Genomic DNA, 17,126 nt, shown 5'->3' with positions numbered 1-17,126 from the left:
AGAAGCTGACCACCTACTTCTCATCGCCAGCAGGTGAAATCCCATGGCAGCATGCCGTGGAGTGAAACGTCTCTTTTAAAGTCCCCTAACACCAAGGTTATTTTAAGAACCATCCACCATTGTACATAAAATTGTATTTTTTCCCCCCAGATTATTTATGTCTCCTTGTCTCTCTTCATTTGGAAGTTATATTTAAGTGAAATTTGGGAGTAAAGACCACACCTTAACCCCTTCCCTCTCCCATTAACATCAGGTGAGCCGGACCTCTAATTAAGGTTATACGACATACATTTAGTATGATAACAATGGGAAAAGGTCCCCTAGGGCCCATATGTGTCCAACCGCATGCGACCGTCTGCAAAAGATACCTGCATAAGTATAGTTGCCTAGCTGTGCAAAATGTTATGCAGCGTTGATGCAATGACGCAATCGGTGTGTTCGAAGCGACTGATGACGTGAAAGAAACCGAGCGATGGTAGCCTACCACAGGGTTATGCCGCGTTCATGTACCAGTCGGAACTTGGAAACTCGGATATTTCAGACTTGTTAACTGTTTGAAGTAATAGACGTACCGCGTTCACCAGTCGGACATTTCTACGTTTCATAGTTCCGACTAGCACTTGAACGCAGCATTTGTTATAAAAAAACATTTGTCAGTACTGCGTCAATAGGCTCCTAGAGCAAAGGAACTAGATACTACAATGGGTTTCGTACTATCAAGCGTATCTAGTGAGTTTATGAATATCTACACAACAGCAGTCGTCCAGTAAATCACTTTACTCGTAATCGTTCTTCCGGGATTGCTTCCGCATGGTTTCCACTAGATAGCCCAGCCACAAAGTCAAAATGGTCTATATCGTAAAAATTCATGAAAACAAAAAAGTGCTTTTTGGTCTTAATTTAAGGTTCGTGTTGGGCATGAGGTTGCAGTGTGGTTTAGGTTAGGTTAAAATCACATTTTAAAGAAGAGAAATGGTAGAAATAGGCGGGGTTTATGACTTTGTGGTAACTAGTGATGACTCTTCTGCATAGCATAGCCAGGCACGCCCACCAACCCACTCAAAACACAAAAGCGTAATAAAAGCTGTTAAAAAAAAACAGAGGCGCATTGACCATCTGACTACAGACGTTTGCCAAGTTAGGAGAAGTGAAGAATCTGCTCAGTTAGTCAACAAAGGTAAGAAACTCTCATAGCTACTCTAGATTAGTTAGTAGCCATTCTCCCGAGTGGCGCAGCGGTCAGTGCTAGAGGTTCGATCCTGGGCTGTATCATAACCGGCCGTGATTGGGAGTCCCATAGGGTCGCGGGGTTAGGGTTTGGCCGTCATTGTAAATAAGAATTTGTTCTTAACTGACTTGCCTAGTTAAATGAATAAAGTCATGCTCAAGTAGTGGATAAGTCAACTTCTTCAACGTGTTTGTGAAACAGATTCTTCAGATTGCTCTTTCAATTTAAAAAATAACATTTACACCTCAACTTGGCCCAATGCATTAGGCTTACATTCTGAACTTTTGGAATCTGCTCTCAAGACATTTCAAAAGTTGCTAATAAAACGCCTAGAACACAACTTTTCTTCCAAATGAAAATGCGTCATCCTTCCTTGGAGTTGACTGGTCACAGCAATAAAAGGGATATACAGTGCCCAGTTTCCCAAAAATATCTTAAGGCTACTGTCACCCTCCCTCCCTCTAAGCAGCAGAGATGAACGTTAGGCTATTTGACTCGGGATGTTCTCTTGATAAGTGTGTGAATTGGACAATTTTCCTGGCATGTTAAGCATTCAAAAAGTGTCAGTGGAAAATGTATGGTGTAAGAAGTACATTCTTTTCTTTAGGAAGGTAGTGAAGTAAAAGTATTATAAAAATGTATACCCCCTCCCCCCCACACACACAAATCTGATAACCCCCCAAAAACAACTTGTATTTTTACTTAAGTACTTTACACCACTTAGCGCAGGTAACAGTAAGCCTTGTCCTGGACAGAAAGACACTTCTATCTTGGACATCTTTTTAGTCCAGCAGTAGGCTTGAAGCCAATAGAATTTTGGCAAATTTTCTTACACGTGTTTCAAAATACAAAATGGCAGAGCGAGAAGCTGCTTGAGAGGAGAGCTAGATAATGTCCTAATGGGGGGGGGGGGATCATCTTTTACCTGGTCAGCACCTTCAGATCAGAACCACTGAACGAAAAGAGGCAACAAGGGGAGAGACATTTAACAGACTCATCTAGAGGGACTTGCAGTCAGTGCATTCCACTTACGGTAAGAAGGCAACAGTCAATGGAGGAGGAGGATGAGATTGAGATCCACACAATGAGTCAGGAGGTCAGTGGTCAGAGGTCAGTTAGACATTGCAGCTGACTTTAAAGGCGGGTCGAGACGGACTGATCTACAAATCACCTTGCATCATCAATAACTACTCAGTATTATTTGTAGGTCAGTCTGTCACAATTGACCTATGCTACATCATGGTTTTGATGCTCTCGAACATGGCCAGCGTTGCCTTTAGGCAGTAGGGCAGGCTACTTCAGGGGCCTGTTCTGGAGGATATAACATTACAGCACTTTTCAGATAATCATATCTGTTCTATAATCTATATCTTGTCTCTGTCAGAATAGGAAATTGTGTTAGCTCTATTCATTATATGTTGGTACGTTTCACATCACTGAATAGACCCCTGTTAACTCTTTCCACTCCGACCGTTCCAGATGACATTCAAGAATGGCGGGAACAGAGGCAGGATGGACTTTATGGGGCTGGTGGATGAGTCAATCATCCGTATTCCGCCCCACCACTACATCCATGTCCTTGACCAAAACACCAATATTGCCCGTGTGGAGATAGGACCACTCACCTACATCAGACAGGACAATGAGAGGTGAGGAGTGTGTTTGTGTGTGTTTATCTGATAAGGTCTGCATGTAGTTTCCTAATTACTAGTGCGATTGGTTGTTTTCAGTTTCTTCTAAGCCTCCTGATGCCAAACAAGCCGTTTCTCTCTGTGGTTACAGCATCACACACTATTTGACAGCACACTTCGAACGTTACCAAATATCACGTTTTTAATGGCACCTTTTAGGCGTTTCTTTACAGGTTTAGGTTAGTCAACATATGCCTTGTACAAACACATTTACACTTAGTTCTGGACGACTCTGTGATCACGCTCTCTGTAGCTGATGAAAGACCTTTAAACAGGTCAACATTCACAAGGCCGCAGGGCCAGACGGATTACCAGGACGTGTACTCCGAACAGGCGTTGACCAACTGGCAAATGTCTTCACTGACATTTTCAACCTGTCCCTGACTGAGTGTGTAATACACACATGTTTCAAGCAGACCACCATAGTCCCTGTGCCCAAGAACACTAAGGTAACCTGCCTAAATGACTACCAACCCGTAGTACTCGCGTCTGTAGTCATGAAGTGCTTTGAAAGGCAGGTCATGGCTCACATCAACACCATTATCCCAGAAACCCAAGACTCACTCCAATTTGCATACTGCCCCAACAGGTCCACAGATGATGCAATCTTTATTGCACTCCACACTGCCCTTTCACACTTGGGCAAAAGGAAGACCTATGTGAGAATGCTATTCATTGACTACAGCTCAGCGTTCAACACCATAGTACCCTCAAAGCTCATCACTAAGCTAAGGATCCTGGGACTAAACACCTCCCTCTGTAACTGGATCCTGGACTTCCCGATGTGCCGCCCCCAGGTGGTAAGGGCAGGTAACAACACATCTGCCACGCTGATCCTCAACACGGGGGCCTCTCCTTTACTCCCTGTTCACTCATGACTGCATGGCCAGGCACGACTCCATCACCGTCATTAAGTTTGCCGATGACACAACAGTGGTAAGCCTGATCACCGACAACGATAGACAGCCTAGAGGGAGGAGGTCAGAGACCTGGCCATGTAGTGCCAGGATAACAACCTCTCCCTCAATGTGATCAAGACAAAGGAGATGATTGTGGACTACAGGAAAAGGAGGCCCGAGCACACCCCCATTCTCATCGATGGGGCTGTAGTGGAGCAGGTTGAGAGCTTCAAATTCCTTGGTGTCCACATCACCAACAAACTGTCAAGGTCCAAACACACCAAGAGTCATGAAGAGGGCACAACAAAGCCTATTCCCCCTTAGGAGACTGAAAAGATTTGGCATGGGTCCTCAGATCCCTAAGTTCTACAGCTGCACCATCAAGAGCATCCTGACTGATTGCATCACTACCTGGTATAGCAACTGCTTGGCCTCCGACCGCAAGGCACTACAGAGGATAGTGCGTACCGCCCAGTACATCACTGGGGCCAAGCTTCCTGCCATCCAGGACCTCTAAACCATGCGGTGTCAGAGGAAGGCCCTAAAAATTGTCAGACTCCAGCCACCCTAGTCATAAACTGTTCTCTCTGCTACCACACGGGAAGCGGTACCGGAGTGCCAAGTCTAGGTCCAAGAGGCTTCTAAACAGCTTCTACCCCCAAGCCATAAGACTCCTGAACAGCTAATCAAATGGCTTCCCAGACTATTTGCATCCTCCCCTTTTCCGCTGCTGCTACTCTGTTTATTATCTATGCATAGTCACTTTAACTCTACCTACATGTACATATTACCTCAATACCGGTGCCCCCGCACATTGACTCTGTACCGGTACCCCCTGTATATAGCCTCGCTACTGTTATTTTACTGCTGCTCTTTAATTATTTGTAATTTTTTTACTAATCTATTTTTTTTTTCTTAACAAACCTGTTGGGGCTAGGGGGCAGTATTTGCACGGCCGGATAAAAAACGTACCCGATTTTAAACTGGTTACTACTCTTGCCCAGAAACGAGAATATGCATATAATTAGTAGATTTGTATAGAAAACACTCTAAAGTTTCTAAAACTGTTTGAATGGTGTCTGTGAGTATAACAGAACTCCTATGGCAGGCCAAAACCTGAGAAGATTCCATACAGGAAGTGCCTTGTCTGACAATTTGTTCTCCTTCTGTGGCATCTCTATCGAAAATACAGCATCTCTGCTGTAACGTGACATTTTCTAAGGCTTCCATTGGCTCTCAGAAGGCGCTAGAAAGTGGAATGACGTCTCTCCTGTCTCTGGGCGAAAAACAGCAGGAGATTTTGTGAGTGGTCAGGCTGGGAACAGTGACACTGCGCATTCATGAGAATTCTCTATTTTTTTCTTTCAGCCTTTGAATGAATACAACGTCGCCCGGTTGGAATATTATCGCTATTTTACGAGAAAAATAGCATAAAAATTTATTTTAAACAGCGTTTGACATGCTTCGAAGTACGGTAATGGAATATTCTGAATTTTGTCACGAAATGCGCTCGCGCGTCACCCTTCGGATACTGACCTGAACGCACGAACAAAACGGAGGTATTTGAATATAACTAAGGTTTATTTGGAACCAAAACAACATTTGTTGTTGAAGTAGAAGTCCTGGGAGTGGATTCTGACGAAGAACAGCAAAGGTAATCCAATTTTTCTTATAGTAAATCTGAGTTTGGTGAGGGCCAAACTTGGTGGGTGTCAAATTAGCTAGCCGTGATGGCCGGGCTATGTACTCAGAATATTGCAAAATGTGCTTTCGCCGAAAAGCTATTTTAAAATCTGACACCGCGATTGCATAAAGGAGTTCTGTATCTATAATTCTTAAAATAATTGTTATGTATTTTGTGAACGTTAATCGTGAGTAATTTAGTAAATTCACCGGAAGTTTGCGGTGGGTATGCTAGTTCTGAACATCACATGCTAATGTAAAAAGCTGTTTTTTGATATAAATATGAACTTGATTGAACGAAACATGCATGTATTGTATAACATAATGTCCTAGGAGTGTCATCTGATGAAGATCATCAAAGGTTAGTGCTGCATTTAGCTGTGGTTTTAGTTTTTGTGACATATGCTTGCTTTGAAAATGGCTGTGTGATTATTTTTGGCAGGGTACTCTCCTGACATAATCTAATGTTTTGCTTTCGCTGTAAAGCCTTTTTGAAATCGGACAATGTGGTTAGATTAACGAGAGTCTTGTCTTTAAAATGGTGTAAAATAGTAATATGTTTGAGAAATTGAAGTTATAGCAAACGTCCCACCTTGCCCAGGGAGGTTAAAACATTGTTGGTTAAGGGCTGTAAGTAAGCATTTCACTGTAAGGTCTACCTACACCTGTTGTATTCGGGTGCATGTAACAAATACAATTTGATGTACAGTATCGGTGTAGATTAGTGTGTCAGTCATTAGGTGACTGTATTGTCCCCTCCTTCCCAGAGTGCTGTTCTCCCCCACGCGAATGACCATGGTCCCTCCTCGCCACTACTGTGTGGTGCTCAACCCCGTCGCTCGCGACGACAACAGACAGGTGCTCTTCGACCAATCGGGACAGGCCAAGCTTCGCCATGCTGACCTGGAGATCCGGCTCACCCAAGACCCTTTCCCCCTCTACCCCGGAGAGGAGATCCAGCAGGTACTGTCTGTCTGTTAGACGTCAGCGCTAAAGCCTCGGTGTTAGCACTGCAGGATGCTAATGCAAGTCTTCAGGTGTCCGAGCAGAGGTTGCTCAGCACACAAGTGTGGTTTACTGAAACCCCTCCATTATGATCACATTTAGATTTGGGTAGATAATATAACTGTCTGGGACCTGGGTGCTAGCCCTGTTCTCCTGCATGCCACAACGGTGTTAGCCTGCAGAGTTAAAGCCTAGGCATTAGAAGTTTAGAGAGTTAAAGCAATTTTTTATTTATTTGTATCTCTATCCCCACCCACTCCCAGAACGTGACAGCACTGCAGATCGTCTACCCAGACACTGCTCTGCGCCTGCAGGCTTTGCTGGACTTTGAGGACGTGGGAGGAGAGAAGAGGGTTGCTGGAGATGAGTGGCTGTTTGAAGGGCCAGGTGAGTTCTCTGGGTTCAACTCCTAACACATCCATTACAACTTTCCTTGGGTCCTTACATGCATTCATATTGATAAATGCATTTTTTTTTAACCAAATCAGAGCATCGTTTTAACGAGATAGCTAGTGCTCTTTCAATTTGTTTCTAATTTGACTGGCTGAAGTCAAATCCAATTTTATTCATCACTTGCACAGTTTACAGCAGGTATAAAAGGTTCAGTGAAATACTTTATTGCAAGCTCCCTCGACAATATAATCAAAGTCAAGTAAAAAAATAACAAGTAGTAGACACGTAGTACATTCCAAACAGTATGTAGTACCCGATTCCAAACACAGCCTGGTTGTAAGAGGTGCGTGACTGGTTGCAGGGAAGTCAGACGCAGGAGAGCAGAACTGGGAAATAACCGGAGCAGTTTACATGCATGTTTTGTTCAATCAAGTTCATATTTATATCAAAAAACAGCTTTTTACATTAGCATGTGATGTTCAGAACATGCATTCCCACCTAAAACTTCCTGTGAATTTACTAAATTACTCATCATAAACGTTGACAAAATACATAATTATTTTAAGAATTATAGATACAGAACTCCTTTATGCAATCGCTATGTCAGATTTTAAAATGGCTTTTCGGCGAAAGCACATTTTGCAATATTCTGAGTACATAGCTCAGCCATCACGGCTAGCTATTTTGACACCCGCCAAGTTCAGGGCTCACTAAACTCAGATTTACTATAAGAAAAATTCGTCAGAATGCACTCCCAGGACTGCTACTTCAACAAGAAATGTTTTTGTTCCAAATAATCCATAGTTATTTCCAAATACCTTCGAGACAAAAAAAATCTAAATGTTCCTTTACCGTACTTAGAAGCCTGTCAAACGCTGTTTAAAATACATTTTTATGGTATTTTTCTCGTAAAATAGCGATTTAATATTCCAACCGGACAATAGTGTATTCATTCAAAGAGGAAAAGAAAAAACAGCGTGGTCTTGTGAATGCGCATATCCAATCTCTTAGTCACCAGGCAGACCACTGACAAACTGAGCTACAAAACTCTGCCCAGAGACAGGAGACGCCTCAATCCACTTTCTGAAGGCTTTAGAGAGACAATGGAAGCCTTAGAAAGTGCTACGTAACAGCACAGATACTGTAGTTTAGATAGAGAACCAAAAGAAGAACACATTCTGACAGGCCACTTCCTGCTTGGAATTTTCTCAGGTTTTTGGCTGCCATATGAGTTCTGTTATACTCACAGACACCATTCAAACAGTTTTAGAAACTCCAGAGTGTTTTCTATCCAAATCTACTAATAATGTGCATATTCTAGTTTCTGAGCCAGAGTAGTAACCTGTTTATATTGGGTACGTTTTTTTATCCGGCCGTGAAAATACTGCCCCCTATAGCGAAGAGGTTAATAAGGTAATTGGGGGGGGAGCTGTAACCTGTAACACACCTCGTTCAGTCTCCTCAGGACTTTAAACGGCCCCACAAACCGCGGACCCAGCTTCCGGCAGGGCAGGCTGAGGGGCAGGTTTCGGGTCGAGAGCCAGACCCGGTGCGAACACCGGGGCCTCACTGCGGTGACGGTCTGCGCTGGCTTTCTGCCGCAGCACGGCGCGCTGAAGGTGAACATGGGCGGCGTCCCATGTCTCCTCCGCGCGCCGAAACCAGTCGTCCACCGCAGGAGCCTCGGTCTGACTCTAATTGCCGAGGAGCCAGAACCGGCTGATACCCCAGTACGCACTGGAAGGGAGAAAGGTTAGTGGAGGAGTGGCCACGCGAGTTCTGGGCCATCTCTGCCCAGGGCACGAACGCTGCCCACTCCCCCGGCCAGTCCTGGCAATAAGACCGCAGAAACCTACCCACATCCTGGTTAACTCTCTCCACCTGCCTGTTACTCTCGGGTGAAAACCCGAGGTAAGGCTGATCGAGACCCCCAGACGTTCCATGAACGCCCTCCAGACCCTCGAAGTGAACTAGGGACCCCGATCAGACACTATATCCTCAGGCACCCTGTAGTGCCGGAAGACGTGTGTAAACAAGGCCTCCGCAGTCTGTAGGGCCGTAGGGAGTCCGGGCAGAGGGAGGAGACGGCAGGACTTGGAAAAACTGTCCACAACGACCAGGATCATTTTGTTACCCTGTGAGGGCGGAAGATCGGTAAGGAAATCGACCGACAGGTGCAACCAAGGCCGTTGTGGAACGGGCAAGGGGTGTAGCTTACCTCTGGGCAGGTGCCGAGGAGCCTTACACTGGGCGCATACTGAGCAGGAGGAAACATAAACCCTCACGTCCTTAGCCAAAGTGGGCCACCAGTACTTCCCACTCAGATAGCGCACCGTCCGACCGATGCCTGGATGACCAGAGGAGGGTGACGTGTGGGCCCAATAGATCAGCCGGTCACGGACAGCAGACGGAACGTACAGATGCCCAGCGGGACACTGGAGGGGAGCGGGCTCTGCACCTAATGCCTGCTCAATGTCCGCGTCCAGCTCCCTCCCTCACAGGCAGGAGGCCGGGAGTATGGGGATGGGATCCATGGGTCGCTCCTCTGTGTCATAGAGCCGGGACAGTGCATCTGCCTTCACGTTCTGGGAACCTGGTCTGTAAGAAAGGATGAAAAGAAAACGGTTGAAAAACATGGCCCACCTTGCCTGGCGAGGGTTCAGTCTCCTCGCTGCCCGGATGTACTCCAGATTGCGGTGGTCAGTCCGGATGAGAAAAGAGTGTTTAGCTCCCTCAAGCCAATGTCTCCACGCCTTGACGACAACCAACAGCTCCCGGTCCCCCACGTCATAGTTTCACTCCGCCGGGCTGAGCTTCCTCGAAGAAGGCACAGGGGCGGAGCTTCGGTGGCGTACCGGGGCGCTGAGAGAGCACGGCTCCTATCCCAGCCTCAGACACGTCCACCTCCACTATGAACGCCAAAGAGGGATCCGGATGGGCCAGCACGGGAGCCGAGGTAAACGGAGCCCTCAGGTGACCAAAAGCCCTGTCCGCCTCAGCCGACCACTGCAAACGTACCGTGCCCCCCTTCAGCAGTGCGGTAATGGGAGCCGCTACCTGACCAAAACCCCGGCTAAACCTCTGGTAGTAATTGGCAAACCCTAGAAACCGCTGCACCTCCTTTACCGTGGTGGGAGTCGGCCAATTACACACGGCTGAAATGCGGTCACTCTTCATCTCCACCCCTGAGGTGGAAATGCGGTACCCTAGGAAGGAGACGGACTGCTGGAAGAACAGGCATTTCTCAACCTTGACGTACAGGTCATGCTCCAACAGTCGACCAAGCGCCCTGCACACCAGGGACACATGCTCGGCGCGTGTAGCGGAGTAAATCAGAATGTCATCAATATACACCACTACACCCTGGCCGTGCAGGTCCCTAAAAATCTTGTCTACAAAGGCTTGGAAGACTGATGGAGCATTCATCAACCCGTACGGCATGACGAGGTTCTCATAATGCCCTGAGTAGTACTGAACGTCGTCTTCCACTCGTCTCCATCCCGGATACGCACCAGGTTGTAAGCGCTCCTGAGATCTAGTTTGGTGAAGAAGTGCGCCCCGTGCATTGACTCAATCGCTGTGGCTATGAGAGGTAGCGGGTAACTGTATCTCACAGTGATCTGGTTTAGGCCTCGAAGTCAATACACGGGCGCAGACCTCCCTCCTTTTTCTTCACAAAAAAGAAACTCAAGGAGGCGGGTGAAGTAGAGGACCAAATGAACCCCTGACGCAGGGAATCGGAGACATGTTTCGAAGACTGCCCGGAAGTGGCGAGTGAAATCCTCTAAATGGTCCAGCGCCGCATCGCCTTCTCCCCACACGGGGTTGGCCCACTCCAGGGTTTTCCCCGAGAGACACGAGACCAGGGTGGACACCCTCTCACGGCCCGAAGGAGCCGGGTTGACGGTTGCCAGGTAAAGATCCAGCTGCAACAGGAAACCCTGGCAACATGCAGCTGTCCCACAGTACTCCCGGGGAAGGGCGAGACGAATCCCACTGGGACCGGGTGCAGGGGGGTGAGTAGTGGAGACCCCGGTTGTGCTGGTGGAGGCACTAGAGGAACTCCCTGTCTCTCCCAGCGGTCCATTGCGGCGCAGAGATGGTGGAGCATCGCCGCGTGCTCCCGGATGCGCTCCTCGACACCCTATACCAGGGGCACTTGCTCCTGCTCACTCCATATTCAGGTGTGGAATTCTGTAAGAGGGGTGTGACTGGTTGCAGGGAAGTCAGACGCAGGAGAGCAGAACTGGGAAATAACTGGAGCAGTTTAACATGCATGTTTTGTTCAATCAAGTTCATATTTATATCAAAAAACAGCTTTTTACATTAGCATGTGATGTTCAGAACATGCATTCCCACCTAAAACTTCCTGTGAATTTACTAAATTACTCATCATAAACGTTGACAAAATACATAATTATTTTAAGAATTATAGATACAGAACTCCTTTATGCAATCGCTATGTCAGATTTTAAAATGGCTTTTCGGCGAAAGCACATTTTGCAATATTCTGAGTACATAGCTCAGCCATCACGGCTAGCTATTTTGACACCCGCCAAGTTCAGGGCTCACTAAACTCAGATTTACTATAAGAAAAATTCGTCAGAATGCACTCCCAGGACTGCTACTTCAACAAGAAATGTTTTTGTTCCAAATAATCCATAGTTATTTCCAAATACCTTCGAGACAAAAAAATCTAAATGTTCCTTTACCGTACTTAGAAGCCTGTCAAACGCTGTTTAAAATACATTTTTATGGTATTTTTCTCGTAAAATAGCGATTTAATATTCCAACCGGACAATAGTGTATTCATTCAAAGAGGAAAAGAAAAAACAGCGTGGTCTTGTGAATGCGCATATCCAATCTCTTAGTCACCAGGCAGACCACTGACAAACTGAGCTACAAAACTCTGCCCAGAGACAGGAGACGCCTCAATCCACTTTCTGAAGGCTTTAGAGAGACAATGGAAGCCTTAGAAAGTGCTACGTAACAGCACAGATACTGTAGTTTAGATAGAGAACCAAAAGAAGAACACATTCTGACAGGCCACTTCCTGCTTGGAATTTTCTCAGGTTTTTGGCTGCCATATGAGTTCTGTTATACTCACAGACACCATTCAAACAGTTTTAGAAACTCCAGAGTGTTTTCTATCCAAATCTACTAATAATGTGCATATTCTAGTTTCTGAGCCAGAGTAGTAACCTGTTTATATTGGGTACGTTTTTTATCCGGCCGTGAAAATACTGCCCCCTATAGCGAAGAGGTTAATAAGGTAATTGGGGGGGGAGCTGTAACCTGTAACACACCTCGTTCAGTCTCCTCAGGACTTTAAACGGCCCCACAAACCGCGGACCCAGCTTCCGGCAGGGCAGGCTGAGGGGCAGGTTTCGGGTCGAGAGCCAGACCCGGTGCGAACACCGGGGCCTCACTGCGGTGACGGTCTGCGCTGGCTTTCTGCCGCAGCACGGCGCGCTGAAGGTGAACATGGGCGGCGTCCCATGTCTCCTCCGCGCGCCGAAACCAGTCGTCCACCGCAGGAGCCTCGGTCTGACTCTAATTGCCGAGGAGCCAGAACCGGCTGATACCCCAGTACGCACTGGAAGGGAGAAAGGTTAGTGGAGGAGTGGCCACGCGAGTTCTGGGCCATCTCTGCCCAGGGCACGAACGCTGCCCACTCCCCCGGCCAGTCCTGGCAATAAGACCGCAGAAACCTACCCACATCCTGGTTAACTCTCTCCACCTGCCTGTTACTCTCGGGTGAAAACCCGAGGTAAGGCTGATCGAGACCCCAGACGTTCCATGAACGCCCTCCAGACCCTCGAAGTGAACTAGGGACCCCGATCAGACACTATATCCTCAGGCACCCTGTAGTGCCGGAAGACGTGTGTAAACAAGGCCTCCGCAGTCTGTAGGGCCGTAGGGAGTCCGGGCAGAGGGAGGAGACGGCAGGACTTGGAAAAACTGTCCACAACGACCAGGATCATTTTGTTACCCTGTGAGGGCGGAAGATCGGTAAGGAAATCGACCGACAGGTGCAACCAAGGCCGTTGTGGAACGGGCAAGGGGTGTAGCTTACCTCTGGGCAGGTGCCGAGGAGCCTTACACTGGGCGCATACTGAGCAGGAGGAAACATAAACCCTCACGTCCTTAGCCAAAGTGGGCCACCAGTACTTCCCACTCAGATAGCGCACCGTCCGACCGATGCCTGGATGACCAGAGGAGGGTGACGTGTGGGCCCAATAGATCAGCCGGTCACGGACGGCAGACGGAACGTACAGATGCCCAGCGGGACACTGGAGGGGAGCGGGCTCTGCACCTAATGCCTGCTCAATGTCCGCGTCCAGCTCCCTCCCTCACAGGCAGGAGGCCGGGAGTATGGGGATGGGATCCATGGGTCGCTCCTCTGTGTCATAGAGCCGGGACAGTGCATCTGCCTTCACGTTCTGGGAACCTGGTCTGTAAGAAAGGATGAAAAGAAAACGGTTGAAAAACATGGCCCACCTTGCCTGGCGAGGGTTCAGTCTCCTCGCTGCCCGGATGTACTCCAGATTGCGGTGGTCAGTCCGGATGAGAAAAGAGTGTTTAGCTCCCTCAAGCCAATGTCTCCACGCCTTGACGACAACCAACAGCTCCCGGTCCCCCACGTCATAGTTTCACTCCGCCGGGCTGAGCTTCCTCGAAGAAGGCACAGGGGCGGAGCTTCGGTGGCGTACCGGGGCGCTGAGAGAGCACGGCTCCTATCCCAGCCTCAGACACGTCCACCTCCACTATGAACGCCAAAGAGGGATCCGGATGGGCCAGCACGGGAGCCGAGGTAAACGGAGCCCTCAGGTGACCAAAAGCCCTGTCCGCCTCAGCCGACCACTGCAAACGTACCGTGCCCCCCTTCAGCAGTGCGGTAATGGGAGCCGCTACCTGACCAAAACCCCGGCTAAACCTCTGGTAGTAATTGGCAAACCCTAGAAACCGCTGCACCTCCTTTACCGTGGTGGGAGTCGGCCAATTACACACGGCTGAAATGCGGTCACTCTTCATCTCCACCCCTGAGGTGGAAATGCGGTACCCTAGGAAGGAGACGGACTGCTGGAAGAACAGGCATTTCTCAACCTTGACGTACAGGTCATGCTCCAACAGTCGACCAAGCGCCCTGCACACCAGGGACACATGCTCGGCGCGTGTAGCGGAGTAAATCAGAATGTCATCAATATACACCACTACACCCTGGCCGTGCAGGTCCCTAAAAATCTTGTCTACAAAGGCTTGGAAGACTGATGGAGCATTCATCAACCCGTACGGCATGACGAGGTTCTCATAATGCCCTGAGTAGTACTGAACGTCGTCTTCCACTCGTCTCCATCCCGGATACGCACCAGGTTGTAAGCGCTCCTGAGATCTAGTTTGGTGAAGAAGTGCGCCCCGTGCATTGACTCAATCGCTGTGGCTATGAGAGGTAGCGGGTAACTGTATCTCACAGTGATCTGGTTTAGGCCTCGAAGTCAATACACGGGCGCAGACCTCCCTCCTTTTTCTTCACAAAAAAGAAACTCAAGGAGGCGGGTGAAGTAGAGGACCAAATGAACCCCTGACGCAGGGAATCGGAGACATGTTTCGAAGACTGCCCGGAAGTGGCGAGTGAAATCCTCTAAATGGTCCAGCGCCGCATCGCCTTCTCCCCACACGGGGTTGGCCCACTCCAGGGTTTTCCCCGAGAGACACGAGACCAGGGTGGACACCCTCTCACGGCCCGAAGGAGCCGGGTTGACGGTTGCCAGGTAAAGATCCAGCTGCAACAGGAAACCCTGGCAACATGCAGCTGTCCCACAGTACTCCCGGGGAAGGGCGAGACGAATCCCACTGGGACCGGGTGCAGGGGGGTGAGTAGTGGAGACCCCGGTTGTGCTGGTGGAGGCACTAGAGGAACTCCCTGTCTCTCCCAGCGGTCCATTGCGGCGCAGAGATGGTGGAGCATCGCCGCGTGCTCCCGGATGCGCTCCTCGACACCCTATACCAGGGGCACTTGCTCCTGCTCACTCCATATTCAGGTGTGGAATTCTGTAAGAGGGGTGTGACTGGTTGCAGGGAAGTCAGACGCAGGAGAGCAGAACTGGGAAATAACTGGAGCAGTTTAATATGCAAGACCAACGGCATCCAGAACAACAAAATATGGGTACAAAGAACCCGTCGCGAACCAGTCAGAAGTGCACAATCATTTAACAACAAACAATTCCACACACAGACATGGGGGAGAACAGAGGGTTATATACACGACAAGTAATGAGGGAATGTAAACCAGGTGTGTGGGAGAACAAGACAAAACAAATGGAAAATTAAAGGTGGATCGGCGATGGCTAGAAGACCGGTGACGTCGACTGCCGAACGCCGCCCGAACAAGGAGAGGAACCGACTTTGGTGGAAGTCGTGACACTGGTTGCCTAATAATGCTTTTTTTTAACCCCTGACCCCTAACCTCTTCCCTCCCCATAGGGACGTACATCCCCAGGAAGGAGGTGGCGGTGCTGGAAACCATCAAGGCCACGGTGATCAGAGAGAACCAGGCCATTCGCCTCCGAGCGCGCAAGGAGGGAGTGGACAGGAGCGGAGTCCGCAGGGTCACTGGTGAGACACTTGTACTGTATTTTATTTTTTTATTGTACATTTAATGTATGTACACAAGTAGCAGATGTTGTATCGCTATCATACACAGACGTGCGCACACACCTACCTAGCTGAGTGATTCCCTGTATGCGTGTGTCCAGGTGAGGAGTGGCAGGTGAGAAAGGTGGGGGCGTATCTACCAGGGGCTCATGAGGAGGTCCTCGACATCATCAACGCTTTCATCCTCACCGACAAGGTAACACCTCTCTCCTCTCTCGCCCTCACTTTATCCAGAACTCCCCACCTCCCTCCTTCTCTCTTACACTTTACCTATCACTTACGCCCTCGCTTCTCTCTCCCTTTATCTTTCCCTCCCCTCCCTCCTTTACTCCCTCCCTCCTTTACTCTCTCCCACCTTCCTTCTCTCTCCTATATATCTTGCATTAATGACAAAATGTGGGGCTCAAAACGGGTGGGGCAGCCCTGAATGACGGGTCGCCACTGAGCATGCAATAATGTAGCCTAAATCAAGAGTAGGCCTATTATTTTGCTTGCGTATAGCCAACTCCAAAAACCCGCGGAGGTTGTGAAATATGAATGACACTCGCATGCTTTTGAAAATAGGATTGGTATTATTTTCTATCGGTATCATGATGAAGATAAGATCCTATGCCTTCTCCCTAACGAGGGTGAGTGAGGTTAGGAAAGGGCTGAAATGTGGATAAAAAATGCACTGACCTGTAACAAAGGCCTAATTTAAACTCAATATGCTCTTCTATTCTTTTGAAAATACATTTTATTAGTCTTATGATGTTTCTTAGGACCTGCCTAAATGAATTCATGTTTTTTTTCACTCTCAGAAAGCACTGCATGTGCGAGCAATACGGCCATTCCGTGACGCCGGGGGGCGGGACCGGCGCACTGGGGAAGAGTGGCTCGTTACCATGGCGGAGCGGGAGGCACACATCCCGTCTGTTGCCGAGGAAGTGGTGGGAGGGGTCAATGTGACCACGCTGAGCAGACGTCAGTACTGTGTGATCCTGGACCCGGTGGGACCAGACGGTAAACCACAGCTGGGTCAGAAGAGGGTGGTCAAGGTGAGTCTGAAAGAGAGCTCTGTCTTTCACTCCTTTGTTTGGTCAATTGTTTGTTTAGTCACTCGTTGGCGTTTTACACACTGGTGAGGAAGTTCAGTGACTTCTGTTTGTTCATTAATTTGCCTTTGTAGCTTTTAGTCACTTCCCCAATGAGCTTTAATTTAACACTGCTCTCTCTCCTCCTCCTCCCAGGGTGAGCGTTCGTTCTTCCTGCAGCCCGGGGAGCACTTAGAGGAGGGCATCCAGGACGTCTATATTCTCTCTGAGGAGGAGGGCCTGGTGCTGAGGGCCGTAGAGGCCTTCAATGATACACAGGAGGTGAGGTAAGGGTGGAATAATTTAAATGCAGATGGGAGGGGAAACAAATGGACCTTAGTCAAATACAACGACGATCCTAAACAGGACTGTCTGGTTTGGCTGGTACACAATCCATTCAATGTACATTCGGTCCTTTCACACTGTCTCACTCTTTCTCTCTCTCACTTTCCCTCCCTCTCCTTATCTCTCTGTCCCTTCTCTCTCTCACTTTCCCTCC

At 48.5% G+C, this 17,126-nt stretch overlaps 1 protein-coding gene across 2 annotated transcripts in view; it reads left to right on the top strand.

Annotated features, from left to right (window-relative positions):
* The first annotated feature begins 631 nt into the window (after positions 1-631).
* The window catches only part of mvp (major vault protein), a 28,322-nt gene continuing 11,827 nt past the window's right edge, over positions 632-17,126 (top strand). For both annotated transcript variants that reach the window (XM_045714914.1, XM_014192352.2), the window contains exons 1-8: positions 632-1,177; positions 2,708-2,877; positions 6,269-6,464; positions 6,770-6,893; positions 15,384-15,515; positions 15,656-15,750; positions 16,355-16,591; positions 16,784-16,909. In XM_045714914.1, coding sequence (XP_045570870.1) covers positions 2,708-2,877; positions 6,269-6,464; positions 6,770-6,893; positions 15,384-15,515; positions 15,656-15,750; positions 16,355-16,591; positions 16,784-16,909 — 1,080 coding nt within the window. In that variant the 5' untranslated portion in view covers positions 632-1,177. The remainder of the gene's footprint in view (positions 1,178-2,707; positions 2,878-6,268; positions 6,465-6,769; positions 6,894-15,383; positions 15,516-15,655; positions 15,751-16,354; positions 16,592-16,783; positions 16,910-17,126) is intronic.

This window comes from Salmo salar, chromosome ssa03 (genome assembly GCF_905237065.1).
Source record: "Salmo salar chromosome ssa03, Ssal_v3.1, whole genome shotgun sequence".
NCBI lineage: Eukaryota > Metazoa > Chordata > Actinopteri > Salmoniformes > Salmonidae > Salmo > Salmo salar.
The sequence above is the reverse complement of the archived record's forward strand: the minus strand, read 5'-3'. Positions and strand labels throughout refer to the sequence as shown.